Below are 12,378 nucleotides of genomic sequence, written 5' to 3' on the forward strand. Positions count from 1 at the left end.
TATTTTTAGTAGAGACAGAGTTTCGCCATGTTGGGCAGGCCAGTTTCGAACTCCTGACCTCAGGTGATCCACCCGCCTCAGCCTCCAAAAGTGCTGGGATTACAGGTGCTAGCCACCCCACCCTGCCAAGATCTCCAGTTTTCTTAGTTGCAAGCTCAGCTTCTCTTCTTCCTTAAACCTGCTTCTCTTTTTAGATCTTAACATTGAAATGTTGGGGCCATTTTGCAGCCGCCCAAACTAAAACCCCTTATTGTGTTCAGTCTCTTCCTGTTGCCTCCTGTAATTGGTTGTCAGGTCTTTTCATCCTCTCTAATTGAGTGCTGTCCTTAGAGATTTTTGGAAAACATCGGTCTCTAGATTTGCACTCTTTAATGTTGCCTTAAACCAGGCTCTCCTCTCACATGAGGTCTATTTCATTGCCCTCTAATTGGTCTCTCTGTCTTTGTAAGCTTCAACACAAAAATCTGCTTGAATACTCTTTACAGAACATTAGACAAAATGTCTTACTTCCCTAATCTACAGTCTCTCTCCCCATTGCCAACAGGATATCTTAGACATATTTTAATTCACATGTACACAGTCTTCCTCTTTCTTGCTCCCTGGACTTCTTTTTAAATCCCATTTCTAGCTGTATACCATCTCCAGTCAAACCAGATAACTACTTGTATGCCTAGAATGTACCTGATGCTCCCCTTTCTCCAATTGTCTTGTCTATAATGTTCCCTACTCACTCCTCTCCAAATTCTTTTTTCCCCTTCAAGACCCATCTCAAAAGTCCTGTCTTCACTGAAGCCTTCTTTAATTCTTTCAGTCAATTTCTTGCAACATTAAAATGATAGAGCATCTTGCTTTTTTTTTCTGACTATTTATAACACTCAGTATAGCACAACTAGTTATAAGACAGAGTTCAGAGTTCCAAGACACATTTTGATATTTAATCCTGCACATAGATGATATATTCCTCGTGGGCAGTTAGTTGATAAATTCACAGGTATATTCAGTTGAGCACCGTTTGTTTAGGTTTTGCCAACTGAACTGGTGTTCTCAGAGTTAGCTCTGGTTTGTTGTCAATGCAGCAGCCAGCCCTGAGTCAGCACGTATGTGATTTAATTAAAAGGCTATAAAACATGGATGTGAAGCTGTAATAAATAAGCTAATTCTATTTTTTAATATTTTTTCCCCTCTGGCTTTCTTGAACTTTTATTGCAGAAGTTAGTAAAGATTTGTGTATATTTTTGGTCCCTTTCTTTGCTAGTTTCCCAGTAAAGCTGTTACTTAGAAGGAAATAATCTTTTTCTCTTTGTAATCAATGTGAAAACGTTCCTCCTTACAATGGTACATGGGTACATGTTGTCCACAGCAGGATTTATATTTATATAGTTCTAAATTTCTTTCAGCATTAGAGCAAAATTCTTTTCTTTTATTTTTTGAGACAGGGTCTCACTCTGTCTCCCAGACTGGAGTACAGTGGCACCATCTCGGCTCACTGCAGCCTCTGCCTCCCAGGCTCAAGGGATTCTCTTGTCTCAGGCTCCAAGTAGCTGGGATTATAGGCGTGTGCCACTATTGCCCAGATAATTTTTGTGTTTTTAGTAGAGACAAGGTTTCAGCATGTTGGCCAGGCTGGTGTCGAACTCCTGACCTGAAATGATCCACCTGGCTCAGCCTCCCAAAGTGCTGGGATTACAGTCATGAGCCACCACACCTGACCCTAAAACAAAGTTCTTACATTACCTGGCAGAAGATTACTAGTAGATACTCTGCTAGAGACTTCTTCATTGTCTTAGAGATTAACCCAAATGCCAAGGGACTGAATGTTTTAGGAGATTATTTGAGAATAGGGCCTTCTTTTGGGAGTAACAACAAAATATGGTATAGCTTTTGGGGAGAAGTTGCCTTTTGAGACCAAAGGCAGGGCAGAACCACCCAGGGGTTAAGAACATAAACTCAGTCATGTTTTCTTACTTACTAGGCAGTGACTTGGGGAAATCTATTTCCTCTGAACTACCACTGCCCCTCTTATGAAATTAGATGTTGTGAGGATGAAATGAGCTGATGTGTTTAAATAATTAAAAGCACGGTACCTGTTACCTAGTAAGTAATAAATGGCAGTGATTGTTGTTAAAACATTTATAACAATAACAATCGGAATGATAATCTTAGGAAAGCCAGGTGAAACTGATTCTTGCCTTTGAGTTAGCCAGATGACCACACAGAAGGATTTGATTACAGTAGAAGTAATAAGACCCAAGCATACTTTATTTTATGAAATTATTGAAAAAGGAAAACTCTATTGATTATAGTTGATATTATTGCTAAGTCTGCAAGATGATATGAGAATGTAGTTTTTTGATAGTATTAAGTGGCTCATTGGGAAAGTGCATGAAAATCTCCCCCTTTGCAAGTTTTGGGCTCAGACAAATCAAATTAAAACAATACTGTAAGGTAGGCAGGGAACATAGGGGCCACACACATTTGGAAATACTGGCCTCAAATTTAACTGGCTGAATGGACACCTCTGACAATGAAACATTTTCACTGACTGTGTTATATATAACATCCCTCAGTTGGCCATGTGTGGTATCCTTTGTGAGGTCAGCAATGACATTATCAACAAGACAGAAGCAGTGATAAGTCAATCAGTCATAACACTTACATCCAAGGGACCACCACGCTGCTGTCTGTGAGTTAGGCATGTGCATTGTTTAAGGTAAATAGAACTAGGACTATATTCTGTGTCCAATTGTCAGAGGGACCCAGTTAGTCTTGAGATAGCGTGCTGTCTGTTGGCTGCTAGGACTTCCATTGTTGTGTAATAGACACCCATGTGAATGTTTACAGCAGTACCTTGATTGGTGATAGTAAGCTATGACAAATGGGTACCTGCTAAGTTATAGTGTTTACTATCCCAGCAACCTAGAATATAAGGTTTTGCCTAGGGTTAATGGAATGATGAATGGAGGCCTCTATCTAGCATATACCAACTATCCTGCATAATTTAGGAAAGAGAAGATGGTTGATATAGCAAAGGGATGGTAAAGAAGAGACCTCCAGGAGCAGAGTACATGCTTGTGAAATATTTTCCTGGTAAGAATCTTTAAAAAATTTTTTGAGACAGAATTTCACTCTTGTTGTCCATGCTGGAGTGCAATGGCGCGAACTCAGCTCACCGTAACCTCCGTCTCCTGGATTCAAGCCATTCTCCTGCCTCAGCCTCTGGAGCAGCTGGGATTACAGGTGCCCGCCACTATGCCTGGTTAGTTTTTGGTATTTTTAGTAGAGACGGGGTTTCGCCATGTTGGCCAGGCTGGTCTCGAACTCCTGACTTCAGGTGATTTGCCTACCTTAGCCTCCCAAAGTGCTGGGATTACAGGTGTGAGCCATTGCACCCAGGCTAAAAATTTTTTTAGAGACAGGATCTTGTTCTGTCTCCCAGGTTGGAGTACAGTGGCACAATTGCAGCTCACTGCAATCTCAAACTTGTGGACTCTAATCCTGGGAAGAATCTTAATTAAAAAGACAAGTTTTAGAATTTAGGAGTTTGTCAGAATGAGATCAGAAGAAAAAAAATTTAAAAATGCCACCAAATTTCAGTAATTTATGGTATTCCAAAATGAGTTTTCTATAGAATCATAATTATCAACTGTATTACAATTCTTTAGGATAATATGATAATAGATACAGTTTATTCAATATGAACTCAAATATTTAACTGTACTATAATTTTTGTTGAGATACTGGTTTTTTTAGTATCCTGAGTTAACACTACTTTTATAATAAATTATCTTCTTGAGTTGTGAGATATCAGTAGAATGTAAGGTGTGTTGTGCAGAGAGGCCAGAGGTCCATCCATACAAGCAAATAGGGTAGTGGCTTCCCTGTTTTCCTGCCTTTGTGAAAGGAAAGTTTTAGGCAGGTCAAATTACTCAACCCTAGAAATTTTTTAGTTGATCGCACAGGGTTATCTTTTTACATTGAACAGAGTTAAAGTGGAAAGAAGGATTTTTGGTGGAATCTTCATTTTTATGCAATCTTTTTAGTTTCTGAAAAAGTTAAAGAATAATTTTTAAGTCCTCAATAAAACTTTAGAAAATTTCATTATCAGTCCAGTTGTGGAAAACAAGTGAGAGGACAGGTAAGAGCTAAGATGATGCAGAACTTTAGAAATATTCAATGGAGTCGTGGCTCATGTTTGTAATCTTAGCACTTTGGGAAGCCAAGGAAGGAGACTGCTTGGGCAACACAGCGAGACCTTGTCTCTCCAGGAAAAAAAAAAAAAAAGAAAGAAAGAAAGAAAAGAAAAAGATTAGCCATGCATGGTGGCTTGCACTGGTAGTATCAGCTACTTAGGAGAATCACTTGTCCAGGAGTTTGAGTTTGAGTTTACAGTTAGTGATAGTTGAGCCACCACACTCTGGCCTGGGTGACAGAGCCCGACTCTGTCTCTGAAAAAAAGAAAGAAAACAATATAAATACAGTGAGCCACAAATATACAGTGAGTGCTTGATCTGGAGGGCTTTCTCTTAAAATTTTGGTGTCATGCAACTCTGGCCAGAAGAAAACTTTTTTCTTTTTGTTAAGTTCCCCTAATGAAAGGAATAACAGTGGGTTAGATTGGTCAGTTTGTGAAAGCATCAAGGCATGATATTCTTTGACTTCTTCTCTGTAAAGTATACTCTTTTTTTTTTTTTGAGACGAAGTCTAGCTCTGTTGTCCAGTGCGATCTCAGCTCACTGCAACCTCCATGTCTCAGGTTCAAGTGATTCTCCTGCCCCAGCCTCCTGCGTAGCTGGGATTACAGGCACCTGCCACCACGGCCTCCCACAGTTCTGGGATTACAAGCATGAGCCACTGTGCCTGGTCGACTCAATGATAGAAATATAACTGTGCTGGCTTTTGATTCTAGTGAAAACTTCATTAGAAAGGGAAAAATTTGGGAAGGGAGTTGTACCACAATTTGAATTAAACACTTGCCAAAGAACCTGAAGCAGTCTGATGTTTATTGTCTGGTTCTACTGGTTCTCCTTGAGGAAAGGATTAGGTGTTGAACAAATTTGCAGTATAGCATGCAGTTTTGTCAAATACCCAATGACATTTCTTTTCACAGTTCTCTTGACTTTATACTGTTTAAATATCCTCAGTTGTCTCTTCATTTGCTTTTCTTTTTTTAATTCCTGTCAGATCAGAAAGTCACTTTTACATAATCACTCCCCTTGTCTAGACTTTTTTTGCTATTTCTTTTGAGTTGCAGTATACACATTGGTATGTTAGTAATTTCCTTACTTTATGTTTTCTTTTCTAGTTTAACATAGTTTCATAATTTACACAGTGTCTTTTTATTATTGGGATAGTTATGCGATAACCATCCCAATTAACTTCTTTTTGTTTCTTTTTTTTTCCTTTGTAGGCTAAGAAATGGCATTTCAAAAGGCAGTGAAAGGGACGATTCTTGTTGGAGGAGGTGCTCTTGCAACTGTTTTAGGACTTTCTCAGTTTGCTCATTACAGAAGGAAACAAGTAAGTAACTGTACTTGTGTTGATTACAGCATGCAACCTAAATCTGCTAAAGAACTGTCTATGGGAAGTGTGTGCACTAACAGTTTTGTTTAGAAATTACTTGCGAAGTTTCTCAGTTTGATCTGAAAGATACTAATTTAGAACATTGCCTTAATGATCCTGGAGAACTGTGTGTATCTCCTTTTTTAAAAAGTGAATTTCTTTTTCAGGAAGCATTATTTAGCCTCTGTTTTGGCTCTTTGGGTTTTAAAAGACTGCTTCATTTATGAGTGCCAGGGTTTCTTCATTTAGACTTTCCTTGTCTAATTCATCTAAATGTCTGGATACCTTCTATGTTCCTGCCAAAAGTTTGTCTTATTAGAAGGCAGGCAGCCGAGAAAGGAAATGGAAAAGAAAAGGCCCAGCTGATTCCTGGTTTTATTTCTTCAAGGTTTAGTTACTTACGAAGTATTACTTTGTATTACATAAAAATTTTAATGGAGGAAGGCCATGAAAATGAGATTGATATGAAGTTTCCAAATATTATTAAGTGTTCAGTTTATTTTCTTTTTTTTTCTTTGCATTATAACTGTGACTTCCCATAGTTCAAATTGATGCCAGGAAATAACTTTGCTGAATGGCTTTGTTCTTTTCAGGCTTGAAAGGCTGGCAGCCACCTTAGTAATTAGTATCAGTCTCTTGTTCCCCCTCTCCCATGTCATTAGGACATTTTGTGATACCAGCTGTGTAGTATATTTCTTTTTCAAAGATGAAGGTGAAGGAATTTTGCAAACCATTTGTAGTGATTCATTTTATGCATTTTTGTGGTTGCCTTTAAGCCATGGTTTGTCTTATACTTCTTGTTTCTGTTTCTTTGTGGTACAAGGTGGTGGAGCCAGGCACATTACTTGCAGTCCCATATCCTGAATGAGGATCACTTTAAAAACAAATATTAGGGCAAGTTCACTGGCTCAAACCTGTAATCCCAGTACTTTGGGGAGGCCAAGGCAGTTGGAGACCAGCCTGGGCAATATGGTGAAACCCTTTCTCTACAAAAAATAAAAAATTTAGCTGGTCATGGTGCTATACACCTGTAGTCCCAGCTACTCTGGAGGCTGAGGTAGGAGGATTGCTTGAGCCTGGAAGGTGGAGGCTGCAGTGAGCTTAGATCGTGCCACTGCACTTCAGCCTGGGTGACAAAGTGAGACCCTGCCTCAATCAATCAATCTGTAAAATAAATAAATACAAACACATATTAGGAAGAATTAGCATGCTGGCTTATCATTAAAAAACCCAATGAGCCAATTTTATGTGATTCCTGCTAAAGATGGGTGATATAAAATAGTCTTTTGATTAATGTTAGTCTTTCTTTTGCATTCTGAACTGTGAAGACATCACTCTCAATGCATGCATGTTGCTGGTTTTATTTTTTTAACTGACACATAAGCATTATACATATTTATCAGGTTCATTGTGGAGTTTTGATGCGTACAATAGTATTATTAATTCACTGATTTGGTATTGAAACTCTTCCTCATCCATTGATCATGCTTGATGTACTGTTTCTTTTAAAAGATTGCCTTAGTTCCTTAAAAGCAAGTGTGAAAAGATGTTGCTTCTGCTGAGGCTATTTCAGAAGTGCACTTCTGTTTGGGACATGGGTGTTAAGGGATTAGATTACTTCAGCCATCTTTACTGGTGCTATCTGAAATGATACTGAAAAATGCCAGTGCCAAAGGTCACGATATCTAATATGATGAGTTGTTGCTAAATTTATACATGGTTTATGTCTTTTAACCACAGTAAGCATATTCTACTTGACAGTTTATATTTGTACCTAGGTAACACTGTTTCATCTAATTTTTTTGGTTTGATTTCTCTCTAATAATTGATCTTACAGAATAGAATAAATAGAAGAGATTTTGCCCCCAAGCAGTCAAGTTATAGGTGGATTTTATTCAGTAAAATCAAGGCAAAATGAAGACCTATTGATTCCTGGGACATTTTGTCATTTTATCGTTCCTAAGTTAGACATCCTGATTACCCTAATAGCCAAATGAAATGGATACTAGCAGTTTGAAGTCATTTATAATTTTAACTTGACAAGTTCTGTTGAAAAAAATTCCTACAGGCATATGCAATCGGTGAGTTGCATAAGAAATCCAGCTATGTGCATTTCCTTTCTGCTGATTCCTGTCCCTTTAAGATACTGCCATTAGCATGTGTTTGTGGGGGTAGCAGATGTGATGTAGCCATAGGTACTGGCCAAAGTAAATAAAAAATGAAAGCAAGAATGAGAAGAGGAAACAACCTATTCCAGCCATTGACATAAAATGACCACAGGCCTCCATTAACTCAGCTGTCCTCTCTCAGAAAATATCTGCCTATCAGAACCGTTCTAGGGGGGGAGTTTTTCTGACTTCAGTAGTCAAGAAAAGTCTTCCCTTTGAGACACATTAACTGGCTACATTTTTGTTTGTAGAAGCTGAGGCCTTAGACGTGACTAGGTATGCTCCATTTTTCTGCAGAGTGATGCTTAAAGTATTGGCTTGTTACAGGTTGTTTACCTACTGTATTTTTATATTTATTCTAGTTTTCTAAGAAGATCCCAACTGATAAACTGCCTTTTAGTGAGAATAAGTTAGTTTTGAGACCCCAAGATCCTGATGTCCTAGACAGCCACCTACTGACTTTGGTTCTGGCACATTTTGCTATGTTCTTCCATGCTCTTATCTTCTTGGCCCCAGTCTGTGCCCATTTGGTACTCCCAGGACAAAGTTTCTGTGGCTCCCGGGACAAAGCTTCTTCCCTGAAATGCAGGCAGGGGCTATATCTATATTCTAAATACAAATGGATTGAATATAAAAGTTGGTACATTGTTAAAACATGTTTGGTGATGAGACAATGCTATAAGTGTCTAGGTGCCAGGTCAGCTCTTGAAAACCTTTGGATCAGTTCTGTAGTTAAATTACCTTATACATACTAGCAAAGAAAACTATTGTATATGCTTTAAAAAATTACCTTATACTTGCAAGGAAAATGATTGTATATACTTCAAAAAATTAATTAAACATAAGACAGATTAAAATTGAATAAGATGTGATTTCACTTACCTTTAATGCAGTTGCTTGAATCAGAGCCACTGTAGGTGGGAGAATAGAGGCCTTCGTGGAGACTGGTGTTTCTGGGAGCAGGTTAGGGGTTAGAGGTGGCAGCAGTTATGCTTTTGTCTCACTTTACTTCATAGTGTAGCTTTTCTTCCTACAAGCACATTGTTAACACTGCTGTTACTTATGTTTATGAATGATGAACAGTGCCCGCTGTTAAGCCAAGTGAATTCTAGATGTTTATTATTTTTATTTTCTAAGGGAAACAGGTCAGATTGAGAAGAGATGGAGGACAGTGAGGGTCGTTATAACCTAAGGAGAGGGTAATTATTATCATTATTCTTTTGGAGCTGGGTGGCCTAAATCTTCAATTGCAACAAGGTGGTTGATGAGGAAAGGAGATGAAGGTTGGCTGACTTCTTTTGCTTGTGTCCACCTACAGGGAAAGAGGTTTGTGGTCACAGATAATATCCACATTTGAGGCCTTCCTCAATTGTGCATCTAAGGGCTTTTAGGGTGGTCTTAGAGTGGCTTCCTCTTCATTTCCTGTCTTCCTTTCTTTATTTTCCACCCATAGCACGTGGCAGTTTCCACAAAGGCAGCTTGAGTTTTTCTCTCCCCAGACCAGCCATATGCCAAGGAACAGGAGTACTGGGAGATAAGCATTTTACCATTCAATGAAACCAACCCCACTGTGGATGGAACAAGCAGACACCTCTGTGGTGGTGTGGAGATTTTTTAGAGTAAGTTGATTGCGATTCACTATTTATTATAGGTTGGTTTAATAATAAACTTTTACTTAGATTAAACTTGGAGGTCATCTTATCCAGTCTAAGGTCTGGTGAAAGGGAAGTAGCACTTCATAGAGGAGCCTCCTTTTTCTATTTCCAGGCTGGTGGGAGAATGGAGTAGATGAAGAGGGAAATTTAAATTAGGAAGAGGGGCCATGGAATACTTTTAAACAAGTAAACCTTCTTGAGCCACAGAAGTAGAGAGCATTAAAGTCAGAGCTGCATGAGGAGTCCTCAGAAAGATGGAAAGGCCTGAATGGGAGTGGCCAGGGAGAATGAAACAAGAATAGGGTGTGAAAGAGTACAGAGATTGAACATAGGGCTACCCTAGTCTTTTTCTTTTCATTATAGTTCAATGGCACTGTTTAAAACTTTTTTTTTAAGTTAACATTTATTTCATACCTTCCAGGTCCTCACTGGAAAAGTTGATGTGATGATGTGGGCATTTTTTTTTTTTTTTTAACCCCAGTTATGTGGTTGATATGACAAAAATCTATTCGGGTCAGAAGGGTGGTCTTTCTCAGGTAACACATTCTACGTTCCTTCCATGACCTGGTCTGAAGGTGTGGTGGCTTTTTGAGCTGAGGTAAAAACCTGAGAACCACTGAGAGCTTTCTCAAAGCCCGGATGTGAAATTTTTTTTGCCACCCCCCCACCCTACCCCCACACCATAAATAGGCAGGGAGTGGGCTTCAGAACATGGAAATCAAGATCTTTTTTTTTTTTTTTGAGACAGAGTTTCGCTTTTGTTGCCCCAGGCTGGAGTGCAGTGGTGTGATCTCAGCTCATTGCAATCTCCACCTCCCCGGTTCAAGCGATTCTCCTGCCTCAGCTTTCCAAGTAGTTGGGATTACAGGCACCCTGATTCTAAGAAGATCATTCCTCCCAAGATCTCTTTTTAATGGGAGGAATGATCTTCTTAGAATCAGGGAAGTGAGAAATTCTCACTGATGCCGTTCATCAGCAACAGAACAAAAAGGCCAAGAGCGTGATCGTTAGAGCAGTCTCTGCAGACTGCCTGCATCCAACACCTAGCAGTACTTTTCTTTTTTTGGGTATGCTTCCTTACCTTTATTTATTTACATGTTTATCCCTTTATTTTTATTCAATATGTCATAAGTGTACATATTTACGAAATGCAGAATGATATTTCTGTGCATATATACAACGTGTAATGGTCAAATCAGGGTAATTAGCATATCCATCACCTCGAACATTGATCATTTCTTTGTATTGTGAACATTAAAAATCCTCACTTTTAGCTGTTTGAAAATATACACTAAATTATTGTTAACCATATTCAGCCTATAGTGTTACAAGGCCCTAGAACTTATTCCATCTAGCTGTAACTTTGTATGCATTCAGCAACCTCTCCGTGTCTTCCCCGTCGTCTCCCATTTCCAGCTTTTAACACCTACATTGCTACTCTCTATTTCTGTGAGTTCAATTTATTTTAGCTCCTATATGTGAGTGAGAACATGCAGTATTTATCTTTCTGTGCCTGACATATTTCACTTAACATAATGTCCTCCAGGCTCCTCATGTTGTTGCAAATGACAGGATTTCAGTCTTTTTTTTTTTTTTTTTTTTAAATAGCAATGGGGACTCGCCATGTTGCTCAGGCTGGTCTTGAGCTCCTGAGCTCAAGCTCACCCACCTCAGCCTCCCAAAGTGCAGGGATCACAGACGTGAGCCATCATGCCCGGGCTATTTCATTCTTTTTAATGACTGAATAATATTCCATCATCTGTATATACACCACATTTTCTTTATCCTGTCATCTGTTGATGGACATTTAGGTTGATTCCATATCTTGTCTATTGTGAACAGCTAGTGCTATGTCTTAATAGCTAAGTGACTCTGGATGATTTTCTTAAATTCTCTCAGCCTCATTTCCTCCCTTTTGTAAAATAAGGATAAAAGTGATAATTCCTGCATAGGTTTGTTAAAAAGCAGTGAAGCCTGGGAGAGTTCCCGGAACATAGGAAGCTTTCAAAAAATGTCGCCCCTTCTGAGATTCCCATTTATCGGGATTCTGTGGTGAAGCATTTTTTAAAAACAGGCAATATTAGGGAAAAAAGCTCAAACTTTTGGCAGGAGATAAATCTGAATTTTCATTTTAGCTTGAAATGAAATGCAGTTAAACTTATTTCTTCTTTCCCAAAGTCAGTGATGTTAGAGGATAGGATATAGTAACAGCTATTGATGACAGATTTGCAAAATAGCCTCCCACTTTGTAAGAGACATCAATTCTCTGTGCCTGTGAGTGGCGTAGGAAATGCTATAGCTCACTCTGTATATGTGTTATTATGAAAAACAAAACAAAACAAAACAACTCTCACAACAGTGATGTGTTAGGTGAGTTGAAATACAGGTAAGCCTATACTACCTTTGTTAGTGTCAGCAAAACCCAGGAGGAAAAATATTTATGCTAATGAGAGGCAAAGTGATGCATGGATAATTAAAATCAGCAGGGATTTTGAAAGCATTGTTTTAACTTGTAATTTCAGTCTCTCCCTCTCTATGCCTTATTTGTACGGGTTTCTAGTAAAGTAGTGCTTTTTGATTAGTAGTGCCAATGACTCAAAAGTTTTAAAGTCAGTAAAAAAAAAAAAAAAAAAAAAAAAAGAAAAAAAAAAAAAAAAAAAAAAAAAAAAGATAATCAACTCTAGTCAAAATAAGATCTGCTTTAGGATTTATTTGAATAGACCCCAAATAAAGCAACATTTAGCTTCCTGAATGTGTCTGTTACATGAGTGTGGCTGGGTTTTGAACCTGTTGTTGTGTGTAGGTTACAAAAATTATCAGAATTCCGATTTTTTCGTACAGTAAGGATAATGTCACTTTACTCACAGGCTTTTTTCTCTGCCAAGCAAGTCAATACATACAAATCAGTGATCTCAGTACCTGGCAATAGCAGGTCTTTCTTTAGTATCTGCTATACTTCTTCCCCTTCCCCTGAGGTGGGATATGAACATTTGAAA

At 38.5% G+C, this 12,378-nt stretch overlaps 1 protein-coding gene across 6 annotated transcripts in view; it reads left to right on the forward strand.

The window, feature by feature from the left end:
- The window catches only part of GPD2 (glycerol-3-phosphate dehydrogenase 2), a 149,753-nt gene that overhangs the window by 36,074 nt on the left and 101,301 nt on the right, over positions 1 to 12,378 (forward strand). For 3 of the 6 annotated variants that reach the window (XM_017547160.2, XM_017547155.2, XM_017547162.2), the window contains exon 2: positions 5,408 to 5,517. The exons of 2 other annotated variants lie outside the window; for them this stretch is intronic. In XM_017547160.2, the coding sequence (XP_017402649.1) occupies positions 5,416 to 5,517 (102 nt within the window). In that variant the 5' untranslated portion in view covers positions 5,408 to 5,415. Of the gene's footprint in view, positions 1 to 5,407; positions 5,518 to 9,215; positions 9,347 to 12,378 lie in introns of those variants that run through there. One more of the 6 variants, XM_017547164.2, reaches the window with a different exon arrangement.

Source organism: Cebus imitator, unplaced genomic scaffold (assembly GCF_001604975.1).
Source record: "Cebus imitator isolate Cc_AM_T3 unplaced genomic scaffold, Cebus_imitator-1.0 Scaffold10, whole genome shotgun sequence".
Lineage (NCBI taxonomy): Eukaryota > Metazoa > Chordata > Mammalia > Primates > Cebidae > Cebus > Cebus imitator.